Here is an 18,982-nt window from a genome sequence, read left to right as displayed (position 1 = left end):
AGCTAAAATTTCAGTATTAAGTTGTTAGCATTTGAAAGAATCTAGCCTCTGCCCCCACGCATGGGGGAATTAAACAGATAAATAAGCATAATTTGAGGAATTAGCACTAATAATCTGGAGGATCATGAAAGGTCTCATGTTGGAGGTGGCACCTTAATTCAAAATGGAAGGCATGTGAAGATTTTGAAAATTAGAAATGAGGAGGAAAAAATCCTGGCATGGGAGTAATCTAAGTAAAGCCATGGAGGTAGGAAATTCAATGTCCAGTTCGGGGATCATTAATTAGGCCAGTCTGGTTGGAACACGGTGAGTGAAAGAGGAAGTTAAGCAATTGAAGTCCAGACAGTAAGTAATTCTAATCTGATTAATTTGCAAAAACCTTAAAAAAAAAAAAAGAATCTAGCCTGAGTTTGACTTTGATCTCCCAATCCAGCCATTGCACAGATTAACATACAGAATAAAGGAATATCGGGACCATAGGATTAGAATTGGGAGTTCATCTATTCCATTGTTTCTCAGTTTTTTTATCGACTGAGATCCCTTTTTTAATGTGAAATTTTGTATACCCCACATTGTGATAGTTGGACTTATTTTTAGTATTTATTGATTGAGAAAGCATATGTTGACAGAAAACTCTGAATCCAGTAATGCTTATAAATAAGTTAGTTAGCAAACATTAAGCACCTACTAGAGCACTGTACTATATAAACAAAAATAATGAAATGTTCTATTTGAATCAAATTTATATTCTAATGGGGGAGGCAAGCATACAAAATAAATAGCAAAATTACAAAATAGTTGTGTGCTAGGTAATATAGAGGAGCAGGATACTAGGAGTTTGGGGGTATTTGAAAAGACTTTATATTGAAAATGCTAATTAAGCTGTGCCTTGTAGGAAAAATAGGATTTTTTGAGATGGGAGGGTGCCTTTCAAGCATATGAGATCAATAGTGCAAAGACTTGGAGATAAGAGATTGAATGTCATGTGAAGAGGCCAGTTTTACTCATTGTAAGGTAATACAGATGTAATACAGATAATGTATGGGGTAAGATCCAGTGAGGCCTGAAAGATAGATCATGAAGGGCTTTAAACTAAGGAGTGTCTTTTAGTGAGCTACAAGAGTTGCTTAAATTAAACAGATGACATGGTCATATCTACTACAATTAAGGAAAATCACTTTGGCAGCCAAGTAGAAGATGAATTGATTGGGAGTGGAAAAGAGACTAATTAGGAAGCCATTGTAATAATCTCAGTAAGAAGTGATGATGGTCTGAACTAAGGTGAAAATTGTATGAGCAAGGAAAAGGGAGTTAGTTGTGAGACATGTGGTAGGTAGATGTGGAGGTGGAAGTAGCAAGATTTAGCAATTATGAATATGTGGAGTAGGGAAGAGTCAAAGATGGTGGTGAGGTTAACACATCTGGTAAGCTGGAAAGATGGTTATGTTCTCAAGAGACATAGGAAAGTTTGGAAGAATGGAGGCTTTGGAGGCAAAGATGAATTATATTTTGGATATGTTAAGTATATACAGCTTTGGGACATACAGTGTGACATATCTAATTGGTAAATGGCAATGCTGAATTGAAATTCAGGTAAGAAACTGGGACTTAGACATACATGCATATAATGTATTTTTAAATAAGTTATAAACTCCTAGAAATTGATGAAAACAGAAAGAAAGAGAATGGGGGCTCTAAGAAAACCTTGGGGGTCAGGATGGAGGATGAATCAATAAAGTAGACTGAGAAGGAAGGGTCAGATTGTTAAGAGTAGGACTAGGAGAAGGTAATATCATGAAAAAATATAATATTAACAAGCATTATATAGCACTTGAAGGCTTACAAAGCACTTTTCATATATTATTTCATTTAATCCCATAGCAAGGTAGATGCTGGGTTTGTTTTTTTTTTGGTTTGTTTGTTTGTTTAGGTTTTTGTAAGGCTATAGGGCTAAGTGGCTTGCCCAAGGCCACACAGCTAGGTAATTATTAAGTGTCTGGCTGGATTTGAACTCAGGTACTCCTGACTCTAGGGCTGATGCTCTATCCACTGCACCACCTAGCTGCCCCAGATGCTGTTTTTATAAGCATTTTAAAAATGAAGAGAATTTTAAGAGAGATATTAAAGTGACTTGTCTAGGGTTGCACAGCTATTGTCTGACATGGGATTTGAGCTAAGATTTTTCTAACTCAAGAGTCCAGCACTCTTATTCCCACTGTGCTTCATAGCTATTAATCACAATAATACCTACAAATATGTATGTGAAGGACATTCAGCCTACAGAAAATATAGCTGATAAATACAATGACAATGGCAATACCTTGGCAATTGCTGTGTGTGTGTGTGTGTGTGTGTGTGTGTGTGTGTGTGTGTGTGTGTGTAAATGTAAGTGTAATGTCCCTAACAGCAACATGGGGGTGATGATCAACCTTAATGGACTTGCTCATTCCATCAGTGCAACTCAGGCACAATTTTGGGCTATCTGCGATGAAGAATACCATCTGTATCCAGAGAAAGAATTGTGGAGTTTGAACAAAGACCAAAGACTATTACCTTTAATTAAAAAAAACCCATTATCTTATTATGTAATTTTGCTGTCTCTTATACTTTATTTTTCTTCCTTAAGGATATGATTTCTCTCTCACATTCAACTTAGATCAATGTATACCATGGAAACAATGTAAAGACCAACAGACTGCCTTCTGTTGGGGTGGGGGGAGGGAAGCAATATTGGGGAAAAATTATAAAATTCAAAATAAATAAAATCTTTACTTTTTAAAAAAAAAGTAAGTGTAATGTAATAGAATTATGCTAGATACCTTTGAAGAGCAACCATCCTTCTGTTCACATCTTGGCTAGTGTTTATGATCAGAATATCATTGAACAGAGTTATTTCTATTATCTCAAAGAATCTTAAATGACTGTTTTGTAAGGATTGGAAAGAACTTAATGAAAAAGCCTATAACAGGTATCATTTTGCTTTCATAATTAACATTCAATATAGTGGCATCGAGTATCTTTTATATCTATCAATTCATTTGTTGACTTTCACTTGTAAATACTCATTTTTCCTCATTAAGCATTTCCTTGACAAGTTTGTGAATTCATGTATACATGATCCTACTCTTAACATGAAGATTTTGTATAGATGGAACACTCATATTATTGATGTTCTCTCAGTCTTCCTTTCCCTGTATAAAGGAATGAGATTTTCCTTACAACTTAGTATCTTTCTTTTCTTGACATGCTATGAATGTCAGATCTAAGCATTACTATAATTTTGTCTCCCCCAGCATAGATGTCCTCTTTATACTCTTATTTTATTCTGGTATGCTTTTTCCACTTAGTTTCTTTGCTGCCATCTTTAATATTCCTGTCCTCTAACACAGTCAGATCTGTGATGACATAGTTAATTGCTAATGAAAGCACTATCCAAAATAGTTCCTTCCACTTTTGAACATCTGTAATTATAAGGGAGGTTTTCCTCCCTATCAAGCTTAAATCTGCCTCTGAAGCTTGTATTCATTATTCCTAGTTCTACCTTCTAGGACCAAGAAAACTAATCTGATCTTTCTTCCATGTTTAAGTACTTGAAAATATCTATCCTGCCACTACCTTGGCTTAACTTGAGGCTTAAAGTTCTTAGTTTCTTCAGTGGGGCTTTTAGTGAACCTTTAGTTAGGTTGATAATATTAGAGAAAAGACTCTGGAGTCAGAGGAGTTGAATTCATTCACAATTCATCTTAGCTTACTCATTTGTAAAATGAGAGATCAGTCATTTTTTGGGGGAAGGTACTCCATCTCATGATTTTATTGCCATATCTGCTTGGAATGAATTGTAATTGGTAAGTATCCTCCTTAAATTGGCTTCTAAATGTAGTATAACTAGTATGAAATATGTGGGACTTAAACCCCTATCAATCTGGACCTCATGTTCTGTTCAGTTTTTCAATTATCATGAAATTTGTGAAACCCCTGTTTTTTTTATATATTACTGTTGTATAACAATTCTGAATTTATACAATTGATTTTCAAAAATCCATTTGTAGGGCTTTTTATTTATTCCAATTAAATTTTGTCTTTAGTCTAGCATTTTGCTATGTTAAAATTTTGGGCTCCTGATTTCCATAGATATCATGTTGTATATCCTTCAAACTTCATGTCATTCACAGGTTTAATAAGCATACCACATACTATATACTTTCAGCATAGTCACTGTGCTGATTTTACTGATGAACATGTAGACTGATACAAGGCCATGGACAAGGTTCTGTGACTGACTCTCCATTAGAAACATTCTTCCAGATTTTGATTGATTGCTAAATTACTATTCAGTTAGTGCTGAATTTACCTAATTATAGTGTCATTGGGTCTCAGCTCTTCTTACCATCCCCAAAGACATGAGACTGTCAAGTGCTTTGCTTCAATCCAGCTAAATTATCTAGAATGTTTTGCAGTTGGCCAGTCTAATAGCCTTTGCATAAAAGTTAGTTTGTCATGAATTGTTCTTGATGAACTCGTTCAGGCACAAAGTGATTCTTACTCTGATGATATAGTCTAGAATTTTGCCAAAACTCAGAATCAAGTTCACTGGCCTCAGACTTGAAGAATATGCCCCCCCTTTAAAATCAGGACCCATATATTCATTTTCAAGTCCTCTATTATTCACCATGCTATTTAAAAAGTACCCAACATCTCAGCAAACCTACCTTTAAATTCATTATTTCTGGGCATAGATTGCCTAGATCTGGTGAATTAGGCACATTTAAAGCAGATGGGTTGGTGTATTTTACAACCTCAATATTTATTTTGGGGTTCATAAACTTACTAAGCATTTCTGTTTTCTTCATTGTAATCCAAAGATTATTCTTCTTAGTTTAGAAAGCAAATATGAGTTGAATCATTTGCTTTTTCTTTGTTCATTATTAACCCAGCCACATCAAACAGTTCTTTTTATCTTCTTACCACTCAACATAGTGCAGAAACTACAACACAAAAACTCCTTTTGTTGTTTTTAGCATTCATTAGAGGCCTTAACTCATTCAAGAGCTCAGAGTTATTGGTATTCTTACAGAACTATGCCACTAACTTGTGTTAAACTATCTACTTTTGCTTCTGGTGACTACTTGATAATTGGGCCATGGCTCATACCTCCAGACGAGGGCAGATCCCTACCCTAAATCCTTTAACTTTGGGGTCAGAACTGATAACTTGCAAGTGGTACTGGGAAGGAGCAGAAAAGGGAGATAGATATATATATATATATATATATATATATATATATATATATATATATATATATATATATAATTTCTTTTTGTATCAGTTCTTATTAGTTACTTTTTATAAGACAATAATATTTCATTTCATTCACATAGTACAATTTGCTTAGCCATTCCCTGATCAATAGACATCTTTTTTTCTTTAAAATTTTATTTTGAGTTTTACAATTCCCCCCATCCCCCCCCCCCCCAAGAAGGCAGTCTGTTAGTCTTTTTACATTGTTTCCGTGGTATACACTGATCTAAGTTGAATGTGATTAGAGAGAAATCATGTCCTTAAGGAAGAAAAATAAAGTACAAGAGATAGGAGAATTACATAATAAGATAATTTTTTTTCTAAATTAAAGGTAATAATCTTTGGTCTTTGTTCAAACTCCACGATTCTTTCTCTGGGTACAGATGATATTCTCCATTGCAGATACCCCAAAATTGTCCCTGATTGTTGCACTGGTGGAATGAGAAGGTCCATCAAGGTTGGTCATCACCCCCATGGTGCTGTTAGGGTGTACAATGTTTTTCTGGTTCTGCTCATCTCACTCAGCATCAGTCCATGCAGATCCCTCCAGGCTTCCCTGAATTCTCATCCCTCCTGGTTTCTAATAGAACAATAGTGTTCCATCATATACATATACCACAGTTTGTTAGCCATTCCCCAACTGAAGGACATTTACTTAATTTCCAATTCTTTGCCACCACAAACAGGGAATAGACATCTTTGTAGATCCTTGCTACCATGAAAATAAAATATCCTTCTATAAAAAATGGTATTTATATTTCATTTTTACCTATAATAACCTTAGGGATTGCCTACCAGTGGAATCTCTGAGTCCAAAGGTATGGACATTTCAGCCAATTTATCTGCATAATTCTGCTTTACAGAATGTTTACAACAATTCACACTTCCAACCCCACCCCTCCATTCCTAACCCCATTGTTACTGCTACCTTTCTTCAACTCTTTTATCATCTTTGCCTATTTTCTGGGCCAGAGGTGAAACCCCAGGATTATTTTCATTGCATCTCTTTTATTATTAGTGATTTATAGCATTCTTTCATATGGACAGTTTTACTTTGTAATTCTTTGAAAACTTTTTGCCTATAACCTTTGACTACATACTTATCTAAGTGTATGACCCTGAACAAGTCACTTAACTCTGATTGCCTCACATCTAGGGCCATTTCCTGTCATCTTGATTCATATCTGGCCACTGGATTCAGATGACTCTGGAGGAGAAAGTGAGATGGGTGGTTTAGCACAGCAACACCCCCCCCCCAGTCTAATTCATGTGCTTATCATGGCATCACTTCCCTGATGACATGGTCTTCTTTGAGAATGAAGAATAAACATCATCATCATTAGATATACTTATCTGTTAAGGAATAGCTTTTAATACAGTGACACATACAAAGGTCTTTACAAGCACTTTTTTGTTCATATCTTGTTAGTGGCAAAGTCATGGAAGCTTTGCTCCTATAATTTAGATATAATGGAGGTAATGTTGCATTTATCCATGTCTGGAAGTCAAGTGTCTGGCCTTGACTTCATTTTTACAACCACAATCTAACTGGAATTAAAGGGCCAAGGGATATATTTGGTAGAGGTAACACTGACTGTTCTGTCATTCTTGTGATTACTGGTTCTGAGTACCTGGGTTTTCATCATGAAAATTTGTGTACTGTTGTGAATCTAAAGGAGGACGAATACCCACCAAAGTTCTTTGTTTCAGTGTCTTTTCTCTGTACACACCTCTAATCTCTTAGGTCCCTTTTTGGTCTTGTGATCTATTCTCAGCATCTGTTAGTTTGTTTAACTAATGGCTATTCTCTGTGTTAATAAATTTTAAAAGGTGAGCTTCCTGAATTGTTAAAATATTTTTCAGGTGAACTTGGGAACAATAATCTTGAGATGTTCAGCTATTCTCTGGGATGATGGGTTACCACAGCTCTAGTTCCGATATCACACCTGAGTTCCTGTAACTATTTCCTTGTAGAGAGAGGAATGAAAAAAGGAGCTAAAACTTCATAGTCTGTCCCCTGGCCTCTGTAAATGCTTATGTGTCTAAGCCAGTATTAAAATTGAAAAAATAAATATTGCTTTGAAGTCATTATCAATATCTTGATCAATATTCCCATTATCAATAATGATTCTGGGCCATTAGCACTGCAGCAGAAAGTTTGAGCTATGAATCCCCTCCTGGCTTTCTTCTGTGAAATGAAAACTGTGGCTTGTCATCTTTCCTTGTATTTAATCAAGGTCTTTTATAGTTTGTAGTGCTGTCCTTATAGGCAGACTACTGACTTCTAAATTCAGCAGGGAACTGAAAAGAAACCAGTGACCTTTTGCAAATGAAGATCACAAGATCAGTCTGCAGAACGAGACAACTGTGGGCTCACTGACTCTGGCCTTTGACAGGTTCACTGTCTTTTAATAGTTTCAGAAACAGAGAAATCAGAACCATTTAGTGACTTAGCATGAGATAAAGTACATTTGTTTTTAAGATGCTGGAATTATATAATTTTGCAGCCAAAGAGCAGTAAAAAAAAATCCCTTATTAAATGATTTAAAAAAATAATAGGGAAGTAAGTATTTCAGGGATCTTTTTTTTTTTGAGGGGGGGGAATGAAGAAGTCCTCCAGATCTCACCTCACCAAATTTCATGCTTTGTCGCCCATTTCCTAGCCTTGAATCTCAGTGTTCAACTTAGTCCATGGTGGTTAGGCTTTTGGAAAACTGACTCACGTAGGATTAAATCAATTAATTAGTTTTTGAAGAGAAATCTCGTTTTCTGTTGGGAGAGCCTATAAAGAATGAAGGATAGAGCCCTAGGCTTCACTTTTCTGCAGTTAGCTTCTTAGCTTACCAGGAGAATAATAAGTACTATGAAATGAATATTGTTTTATTCCAACATACCATGATAAGGGGATGGTATAATCTTCTTTTGGAAGGAGGGTAGGAAGCAGCTGCTAACTTCACACTTCACCCCAGGACCAGCAATACATAATTGCACAACTTCATAACTACCTGTTGTTGTCCTGGGCTTTCCATAATACTGGCACTTTTCTCCTGACTTCCATTTTCTATCTATTCCAAATCCTATAGGGGTGAGGGTTAGACTATCTGGAAGACTTCTTATGTGACTGAGTGCACTGGGGTTATAGAAGGGTTTCACCCTTCCCTGTCTCAGCTGAATTTGCTTAATAATTAACCTGTCAACTAGCTCACCATCCTATAGGAACCCTGCCTTCAGATATTTCACTTTTCTCTTCATCTCTTGTAAGTTACCAGATTTACTAAACCCCCAACAGTAGGCATACATACCTCTTAATGGGGGCCATGCCCTCCCTGTGAGTGGCATTTGGTTGGTAATTGGTGAATAAGAAATATATTTGAGAAAAGAAATAAAAAAGAGACATACAGTAGACTATAAAAAATCACTTTCAGAGTTTTAAACTAAAGTATTGAGAAAAATGGAAATATTTCGCCATGAAGTATTTGCTTATTTGGCAAGTCCTACCAAAACAAACTAGAAACTTCCATTAACTTTTACCCTCAAAAGACTGAATATTTTAACATTTTCTCTACACATGTTGGTTATCTCCTGGCAAAGTACTTAAATGACATACTGAAAGATGTTATGTTTTTTTCTTCTATTAAAAAAGTTCCTAAATTTGCTAATGTTTTGTATGATAGCAAATGACTATGTAGTTTGTTGCATAAAAAATACAAACATCTTTTAATGATCACAAAACAACATAAATTATAATCAAGAAAGGGCATTTGAAGAAAAAATTCAAACACAAATGAAACCTAAAAAATCCTAAAGACTATGACAATACATAATTTACATGACACCTAAGGTTCTTGGGAGTCAGCCAAAAAAGAAAGAATACATCAAAGAATTGGGCATTAAAATTAAGACAAAAAAAACCAAACCACTTTAGAAAACCAACACATCTAATAATACCAACTAAATGCAAAAATAGGAAATACTTCTTTCTCCCTCCATTAACTCTTCGTTTTTAGTCAGCAATTGAGTCAGCTCCCAGGTTTCTCTAAACCTATTGCTTCCTTCATTTTTTCTTGATTTTTTTAGTATTTTATTTTTCTCTAAATGTATGTAAAAACAAATTTTAGCATCTATTTTTTTTAAATTTTGACTTCCAAATTCTCACCCTCCTTCGTCATCCCCTCCCATTGAGAAGGCAAACAGTTTGATATATTATACATGTATAGTCATACAAAACATATTTCTGTACTTCTCATGATGTGAAAGAAAACAGGCAAAAAACTCAAGAAAAATACAAAAAGTAAGAAAAATATGCTTCATTCTACATTGAGACAATATTAGTTTCTTTTGGATTGGATAGTATTTTTCATCATAGCTTCTTCAGAGTTGTCTAGTATCATATTGCTGAGAATAGCTAAATCAGGGGCAGCTAGATGGTGGAGTGGATAGAGCACCAGCCCAGGAGTTAGGAGGAACTGGGTTCAAATTCAGTCTCAGACACTTAATAATTACTTAACAAATTACTTTAATCCCATTGCCTTGCAAAAGCCAAGAGGGAAAAGGGGAATAGCTAAATAATTCTTAGCTGATCATCTTACAATATTACTGTTATTTTGTACATATAGTACATTTTACTTTGTATCAGCTCAGTCTTTCCAGTTTTTTTCTGAGAGCATTGTGCTCATTTCTTATGTTCAATCATTCCATAATTGATAATCATTCCCTCAGCTTCCAATTCTTTATTACTTGTTATGGTTCTGTTGATTCATGTATTTGAAAGTCAAATTTTCTCTTCAGCTCTTTCATTTAGAATGTTTGAAAGTCCTCTACTTCATCGAATGTTCATTTGTTCCCTGAAATATTATACTCAATTTTTCTCAGTGAGTGATTCTTGTGTTATCCTAACTGTGACTCCATGATACTTGAATTGTTTCTCTCTAGCTACTTGGCAATATTTTCTCCTTGACCTTGACCTGATAGTGAATTCTTCAAAGTTTGTGGTATTTTCTGGTTACAGTGCAGAGGAACTTTGATTTGATACTCAGATTTCATTGGTGTGGTGAACTCCTGATGTAGGGATTCCCTTCATTGATGTAAGTTCATCTGTACTGAGAGGAGTTCCTGGCATAATTAGTTGTTTACCCTTCTCCTTCACTCCCCAAGAGTGACATCCAGGAAGTGAGGCCATGATATGCAACTGAACTGGATTTAAGTGAGGGGTTGCCATGCAGTCACCAGTCTCAATTTGTTCTCTGGAGCCATCTGAATCCCAGGGCTAGAAATGGATCAGGACAACTGGAGATGGCCCTGCTTCCTTCATTTCTAACATTTTATTTGTTTTCCAATTATATACAATAGTAATATGTACCCATCATTTTTTGCAAGGCTCTGAATTCTACAATTTTTCCCCCTCCTCCTCCCCCCCCCCCCCCGAAGGCTGTCTTGACAGTCTCTAAATTGTTTCCAGGTCATACATTGATGTAAATTGAATGTTATAAGAGTAAACATAAGAATAAACATAAACCCCCTCCTCCCAAGAAGATGAGAAACCTCAAGAATAAAGAGAGAGAAAAAAATTGTACTTCAGTCTGTTCAGATTTCAATAGCTCTGTCTCTGGGGTGAGTTGCATTCTTTATCATAAGTCCACCAGAGAAGTTGCTTCCATATTTTTTCCTCAGTTGCTATTACTAGCTGTACCTCCACTCTATTCCTCCCCACTCTCACTTATTCTATTTTCTCTCTCCTTTCATCCTGGTCCTGTCCAAAAGTGTGTTGTATATGAGTACCCTCTCCCTCAATCTTCCCTCTCTTTTATCACTTATTCCCCCTTTCCCTATACCCATTCCCCCTCTTCCTGTCCCTTTCCTCCCATCCTTGTCCAGGGCAAGATAGATTTCCTCACCCTATTAATTGTGTATGTCATTTCCTCCCTGAGCCATTTTCGATGAGAATGAAGGCTTATTCATTCCCCCTTGCCTTCCCCCCCCCACTCCATTGAAAAAGCTTTTTCTTGACTCTTATGTGAAATCTCTCAGCTTCTTCATCTCCTTTTCCTTCCTCCCAGTACTTTCCCATTTACCACATCATGCCTATGTCCTGTCTATATATGCTTCTTCTAACAGCTCTTATAAATGAGAAAGTTCATATGAGTTATCAATATCTTCTTCCCGTGCAGGAATACAAACAATCAACATCATCAAGTTCTTCATGGTTAGTCCTTCTCTTCCACTTCCTCTATGGTTCACCAAAGTCCTGTACTTGGAGATCAAACTTTCTATTCATCTCTGGTCATCTCAATAAGAAAGTTTGAAAGTTCCCTGTTTCATTGAAAGGCCATCTTTTCCCCTGAAAGAGGATGTTCAGTTTTGCTGGGTAGTTGATTCTCAGTTGTAAACCAAGATTTTTTTTTTGCCTTCCAGAATATCATATTCTAATCCCTAGGAGCCCTTAATGTGGATGTTGCCAGATGCTGTGTAATCCTGACTATGGAACCTTGGTAATTGAATTGTTTGTTTCTGGCAGCTTTTAGGATTTTCTCTTTGATTTGGGAGTTTTGGAATTTGGCTATAATATTCTTGGTAGTTTTTCTTTTGGGATCTCTTTCAGGGGGTGACTGGTGAATTCTCTCGATTTCTATTTTGCCCTCAGCTTCTGGGTTCTCAGGACAATTTTGCTGTATTATTTCTTGAAAAATGAAGTGTAGGCTCTTCTCTTGATTGTGGCTTTCAGATAGCCTAATAATTTTTCAATTATTTCTTCTGGATCTGTTTTTGAGGTTGGTTGTTTTTCCAATGAGATATTTCATATTTTCTTCCAGTTTTTGACTTTTTTGACAGAGTTTTATCCTGATTTCTTGCAAAGTCATCAGCTTCCTTTAGTTCCATTCTACATTTGAAGGAGTTATTTCTTCAGAGAGCTTTTTTATCTCCTTTTCCAGCTGGCCAGTTCTGCTTTTTAAGGCATTCTTCTCCTCATTTTCCTTTTGTTTTGCTTTTTCTATTAGGCTAAACTGGTTTTTAACATGTTATTTTCTTCAATTTTTTTTGTATATCTTTCACTAATCTTTTGATTTGGTTTTCATGATTTTTCTGCATCTCTCTCATTTCTCCTTCCAATTTTTCCTCCACCTCCCTTAATTGCTTTTCAAAGTCTTTCTTGAGCTCATCCATAGTCTGATTCCATTTTCTATTTCTCTTGGAGGTTTTGGATATGGAAGCTTCAATTTTGTCATCATCTGAGTATGTGTTTTGATCTTCCATGGGACTAAAGTAATTATGGTCAGGTTCTTCTTTTTTCTGTTGTTTACTCATTTCCTCAGCCCAACATTAACTTACAGCACTTCCAAGGCTTTGTGGTTGTTTTTTTTTGGGGGGGGGACACCCCACTGGGACCTTTATTCCTCCCAGGTCTTATGCTTTTTTGCCTGTGCCTAGATATGTAGATGGCCTAGTATTTCCCTCTGCCGTGGAGCTATAAGAAGGGACCCTACTATCTTAGTATGGAAGCCCAAATGGCAATATCTGAGTGTAGGCAAACAGCAGAGTTCTGCCCCAGGGGGAGCAGAGAAATCTGTGCAGACTTCCCCTACTGTCTCTGGGGGTATAGGCTGCTTTCTTCTGATTCTGCAGATTCTGTGGCTGTGCTCCTCACTTCACACTCACCCAGGTACAGCATAGTTCTCTGGGCTGGGCTCATGGCTTTTTTTTTCCAACTCCAGGTCCTTGTGAAACACACCTTTCCCATGGAACTTCTAAGTTATCTTGGACTGGGAAAATGTATTACTCAGTCTTTCTGTGGGTTCTGCCCCTCTAAATTTTGGCTAGAGCCATCCTTTGTTTTTTGGGAGGTTTGGGAGGTCGGAGTTCTTGAGGAAATGCTGCCTTCACGCCTCCATCTTGGCTCTGCCCCACTTTCTTCATTTCTAATAGGATAGTAGTATTCCATTTCATTCACATGGCATAATTTGATCTTCCGTTCCCCCATTTGATAAGCATTCCTTTAGTTTACAGTTCTTTGCCATTACAAAAAGAGCAATTATAAATATTTTTGTGAGACCTTTTCTTCTTTCTTTGATCTCTTTGCAGAGCAGAGGGAAGGTATAGGGAATAGTAGAGTTATTTCTTTATCAAAGTGTTAAAAGTTTACTAACTTTTTAGATGGAAAAGTAGGTGACAAAGTGGATTGAGTGCCAGATCTAGAGTCATCTTCCTGATCAAATCCAGCTTCAGATGCTTACTAAGCTATGTGATCCTATCATTTTACCCTATTTGCCTCAGTTTCCTCATCTGTAAGATGAACTGGAGAAGGAAATGTAAACCCCTTCAATATATCTGCCAAGACAACCCCAAATGGAGTCACAAAGGATTAGACATGATTGAAAACAATTGAATAACAAACGTTTTGGACATGGTTCCAAATTGTTTTCAAGAATCTTTACCAATTCTTAGCTTTGCCAACACTACATTAATGTGCCTATTTTTACATGACCCTTTCAAAATGTGTTATTTTCCTTTTTCTAGTTTATGTTCATTTTTTAGCACCTAAAAATAATTTTAAAAGATATTTAGAATTTTACTGTTACATTTTTCTTTTTTAGTAACATATTATTGGTCAAATCCATGTTACATCTAATAATGAGTACTTGATATGGAATGTAGCTTTTAACTATAACCTTGTTGGGACAGCTAGGTGCGGAGTGGGTAGAGCACCAGCCCTGGAGTCAGGAGGACCTGAGTTCAAATCCAATGTCAGACCCTTAATGATTGCCTAACTGTGTGACCTTGGGCAAGTCACTTAAACCCATTGCTTTAAATATATATATATAGAAAAGAGAGAGAACTATAACTTTGTCCCTCTGGGCAAATATTACCTATTTTATAGTGCAGCTTCAAGGGATGCATAGAAATAAATAGTGAAGGTTGTCTGTCTTGTACTATATGGCATGAGATACTGAAAAATCATTGAAAATTGTCTATTTATTGTGTAAAATCTGAGGCCATAATAATAACTTCATATGTATTCTCCCAATTTAGTTTACCTGGAGAGAGGCAAAGAATTTATTTGAAAAATAAAAAGTAGTATCTTAGTTTGAATAAATAGTCCCTTCATTGAGTTGTTTTCCTCTTAGAAACTCTTGAGTGTAGAACAATTACTATAGTTAGTAGACCAGAACTTTCATACTTGTCCTCTACTTCCTGACCTACTTATCAAAAAGAAATGCCATTCCCACAAAAGATTTATAGCTGTGTAAATGGAAGGAAGATCAGTTTCCTCAATTATGAAATGATGAGATTTGTTTAAGGTACCCCCCCAACCCTACAATACTATATAAACTATGCATTCAGCAGTCCAAGTCATAGTTTGCTCATTTGCAAAACAAAGAAGCAAATGGGGTAGGATTAGCTAGTCTGTTAGCTCTTTCTAGCTCATAACATCCTATGTTTTAAAATTATATTTTTCTATGATCCTAAAGATTTTTTTGGAGGGGTGACCCCTTCCTCACCTATCAGCATTTGCTAAATTGTCTTATTTTGATTTTTCCATAGATAAAGAATCATATATTTTACTTTGAGGAAGAACATCATCCCTTTAACATTTTCGACTTTGTAATATTTTAATCATATTTCCAATTGTGTAAATGTTATTAATGGAACTCTAATTGTCTACCAGGGATGGATGAATGAAATCTACAACTATGACCCAGAGACGTACCATGCAACTTTGACACATTCAGTCTTTGTTCGACTTGAAGGGGAAACCTTGAGACTTTCAAAGCCCAATAAAAATATATCCAGACGGGCCAGCTACAATGAGACCAAACCTGAAGTCACCTATGTCAGCCAAAAAATCTACAATCTTTCAGACAGTAAGGTGAGCTCTAAGAATTTTTAAACTGAGAATATTGATGAAAATGTGCAGCTGGTATTAGCGTTGCTTTATAACATTTCTCCCTGTGATATTTTATCTAAAAATACGGTTTTTTTGAACATTGGTATAATTGAGTATACTTCTTTGGTAGAACAAAAGGAAATGATGTCTCTGTATATGACAAAGAAAGAGAGAAGCTCTCAATATGAATATGATAGATATGTTCTATAGCTATGTATTTTGCTACATGTCCTAGAAGTTTCAGAATTAATTCCTTTTTATTTTTGTTAAATAGGGTTTTTTTTCCTCTTAGTAACTTTCCCCAAAGAGTGGACTATACATGTAAACCTAAGAGCTCTTGCTTTGATTGAACCATAGTTTTCTGTGATGACAAAAAGTTATACTTTATAAGTTAGTAATTTTCTATCCAGAGTTCTAAAGTCTGGTATTGGGGCATTTTTATTTATTTTAAATGTGTTATCTAGTGTGGATTTCACACACGATGATGATCCAAATCATCTTCCAAATCCAAAATATGATGTGGGGAAACAAGTGGATTTTTCCAATAATTTTTGGTGATGGAACAATTTGAAAACTATCAAAACACTTGTTATTTGTGCTATTTTGAAGGCTAATATTATACTTTTTCCATTTACACATGTTCAGGTTTTACAGTCATAATGAAGACTATTGATGAAACTCATTGCATCAAAATATGGACTTTTCTGGGCCTTTTGTCTAAGAGCAAGTGTACCTTTAAGGGGATGTGTCATTGTTATTTTTTTCTTCATTTATTTATTTGTACAAGATGTTAATGCATTATGCAGACTTTACCTTGCTATATATAAATCACCATTTCCTTCTTTTCTTTAGATTTACCTTGTTCCCAAGAGTTTGGCTCGAAAACGCATTTGGAATAAAAAGTACCCTATTTGCATTGAACTTGCTAGACAAGATGACTTTATGTCCAAAGCCCAGATTGATAAAGATGTTTCAGAAGAAAAGACCTCATGTGAGAAAGACTCAGGTAGTGAAGATCATAGAAAGGCAACCCATCCTTCAGATGGAACAAAATCCACAGGCCAGAAGGATCAGATACTATATCTCTTTGGAAGGACTGGCCGAGAAAAAGAAGAGTGGTTTAGAAGATTTCTCTTGGCATCCAAGTTGAAGTCTGAAATCAAGAAACCATTTAGTGTCTCTGGCAACCCACCAGGTACTGATATTCTCGTTTTGTTGCTAATTGTATTTTAAATAACATGTGTAACAGTCTAAGGAAAAGGGTAGTTCTTATTGAGTTAAAGAAATTTTATCTTAACTGATCTGATTTCATTCTACCACCCTGAGATGTGTACCTGTTTGTCACATGATGTATTTCACACTTTTCTCTGGTAATTATCTCAGCTGGGTCCTCACACTTTCTTGGTAGGTCTCCAACTTTCCGCAGTTACTAATCCCACAGTTCTAAATCTTTTCCTCTTTCTTAAAGCCCCCAACCTCCTTTGCACAGAATATGTCCTTGCCTCCCATATCACTGAAAAGATGAAGTGTTCTAACTTCCCTTTTCCACTCCTCAAGTCATTCTTTTCTCTTCTTCCCTTTCTTCAGGAAAGATAACCTGTATAAAATGCTTTGAAAACTTTAAAGTGCCACATCATCATCCCCTAACTTCTTTATCTTTACAGTCAGACTTCTTTAAAAAGTGGTTCATATTTGATATTTCAACTTCTTTATCTCTCATTTTATATTCAAATTCTTACAATTGGACCTAAATATTAATGCAGTCCTTGTTTCCCTCCTTCCCCTCACTCCCCCCAACAATAATTCTCCTTTCCACTTCAGACTTTGTAAAGTATCTAATCCTAAACCTTTTATGCGGACCTCAGGGAGTTGGTATTGGCTTCCTTGGCATCAATTCTGCTCTTTGAAATTGACCAGCAGACTTTTGCCTTCAACCCCAAAGTTTTAATGTTTCATTATTAATTTCTAAACTTTCTTGATCATTGAACTCTAGTTTGAGGCATTCAGATGGATGGACTTTTCTTGGCTTATAAGGGAAGAGATCTGTTATACCTGCTCCCCCTAATTACCATCTCTTCTTATAGCCTTGTTTGGCATGTGGCCTCCATTTTCTCTTCTATCCCATGCTTCAGTACTCACTACACACACACACACACACACACACACACACACACACACACACAAAATGTACCTTATCCCAGTTTAGATGGTACATAATATCAAAGTTAGTTATTTTATATATTACTATAGTTACATAATTGATAACATCATGATTATATAATATTATTATAAATTGTTCATTATTATTATTCCATACTATTTTGTGATTTTAGGACCAAATTAAATTCTTCTAGCTAACTAGCCCCTTCTTTAGCCCTATGTAAGACTGACATCTTTTGGCTAAAACAACTACACATTGACCTTACTTTGGTCTGATTTCATTCCCTTTTTAAACAGTCTCAAGCTTCCTTCTGAGGCAGTCCAGAAGCCTCTTGCTTGAATTATGGGTTTTTTACTATTCTTCCCATATAACTATGTAATGATTTAGTTTGCTAGGTATCTCCCTCCTTTCCCCCTCCCCAATCAAAAGAGCACAAAGAAATGCAACTGATAGTGTAGTTGTGTAAATAATCCCTCCAAATGTCAGAATAATTAAACTCAACAAACCTGAAGTTTATAAAATACAAAACTTTTCCTTATAGTATTTTATTTGCTCTTATGTATTTACACATCATTTTCTGTTTTTATTAAACTTATTGTCTTGTCCTCTACTAAACTAGAACCTAACTTATAGTGGAGTCAAGAACCTCTTTGTATCTCTCCCAGCAGCTAACATAGCATTCTGCATATTTTGTGGTTTAGTCCTTTCCATTTGACTCTTTGGGACTCCTTTTTGGTGTTTTCTTGGCAAAGATACTGGAAGGATTTGCTGTTTACTTCTTCAGCTCATTTTTCAGTTGAAGAAATTGAAACAAACAGGGTTAAGTGACTTAGCCAGGGTTATATACTTTTTCATAGATGAAGAAGAAAAATAATACTTTTTTCTGTTGTAAAAATTATTTAAATATTGATAGAACAAATTAATTAGATTTGTTACTATGTTAACACTGGAATTTAAAAATATTTTAAAACTGTTAGAACTTTTCAGATCAATGGGAAAACTGAGGTAGAGTCCTGAAGCTATAACTCTTGCTTGATGTTTTGTCCTTCCTCTAGAACTCTGGAAATTCAGATATTCCCTTTAGTGTGAACTTATGACTCAGGAGGCAGAGCACTGAGCCTGGAGTCAGGTCATCCAGCCTTAGATACTTATTATGTATTTCTGGTCAAGTCATTTCACCTCTGTTTGTTCAACTATAAAATGAAAATTAATAATAGCCCCTCCTCCCCAGGGTTGTTGTGAGGATCAGGTGAAGCGATATTTGTGAAAAGCCATTAGCATATAGTATCTGACACATAGTAGGTGATATAGAAATACTTATTTCTTTTCCCTTTTTAATTTATTAAGTTCAGTTTAACAAATAATTTAGTCTACTTCACTCGCAAAGTTAGGTGCTTTAAGGGCTACATAAGCTCAAGCATAAAAATGTGTTCTGAGGTGCTAAGATGCACATGAAATACTTTGTGGTCTAACAGTCATTTTAAATTATAAAGTGGGTGGTACAAACAGTAAATGCTATAGGAGTTCAGAAAAGGGTGAGGAGATTGGTGTCAGTTATTATGGAGAAGGTTGTTGAATGAGAACTTGGAGGAGGAAGGGAAAACAAGAGAAGAACTCCCAGGTAAAGCTTCATGTATGACCCT

General features: G+C 35.7%; 1 protein-coding gene across 5 annotated transcripts in view; it reads left to right on the top strand.

The window, feature by feature from the left end:
• TEX2 (testis expressed 2) overlaps positions 1-18,982 on the top strand; it is a 166,914-nt gene that overhangs the window by 75,589 nt on the left and 72,343 nt on the right. For all 5 annotated transcript variants that reach the window (XM_074224486.1, XM_074224483.1, XM_074224482.1 and 2 more), the window contains exons 3-4: positions 14,960-15,160; positions 16,031-16,373. In XM_074224486.1, coding sequence (XP_074080587.1) covers positions 14,960-15,160; positions 16,031-16,373 — 544 coding nt within the window. The remainder of the gene's footprint in view (positions 1-14,959; positions 15,161-16,030; positions 16,374-18,982) is intronic.

This window comes from Macrotis lagotis, chromosome 2, assembly GCF_037893015.1.
Source record: "Macrotis lagotis isolate mMagLag1 chromosome 2, bilby.v1.9.chrom.fasta, whole genome shotgun sequence".
NCBI lineage: Eukaryota > Metazoa > Chordata > Mammalia > Peramelemorphia > Peramelidae > Macrotis > Macrotis lagotis.
The sequence above is the reverse complement of the archived record's forward strand: the minus strand, read 5'-3'. Positions and strand labels throughout refer to the sequence as shown.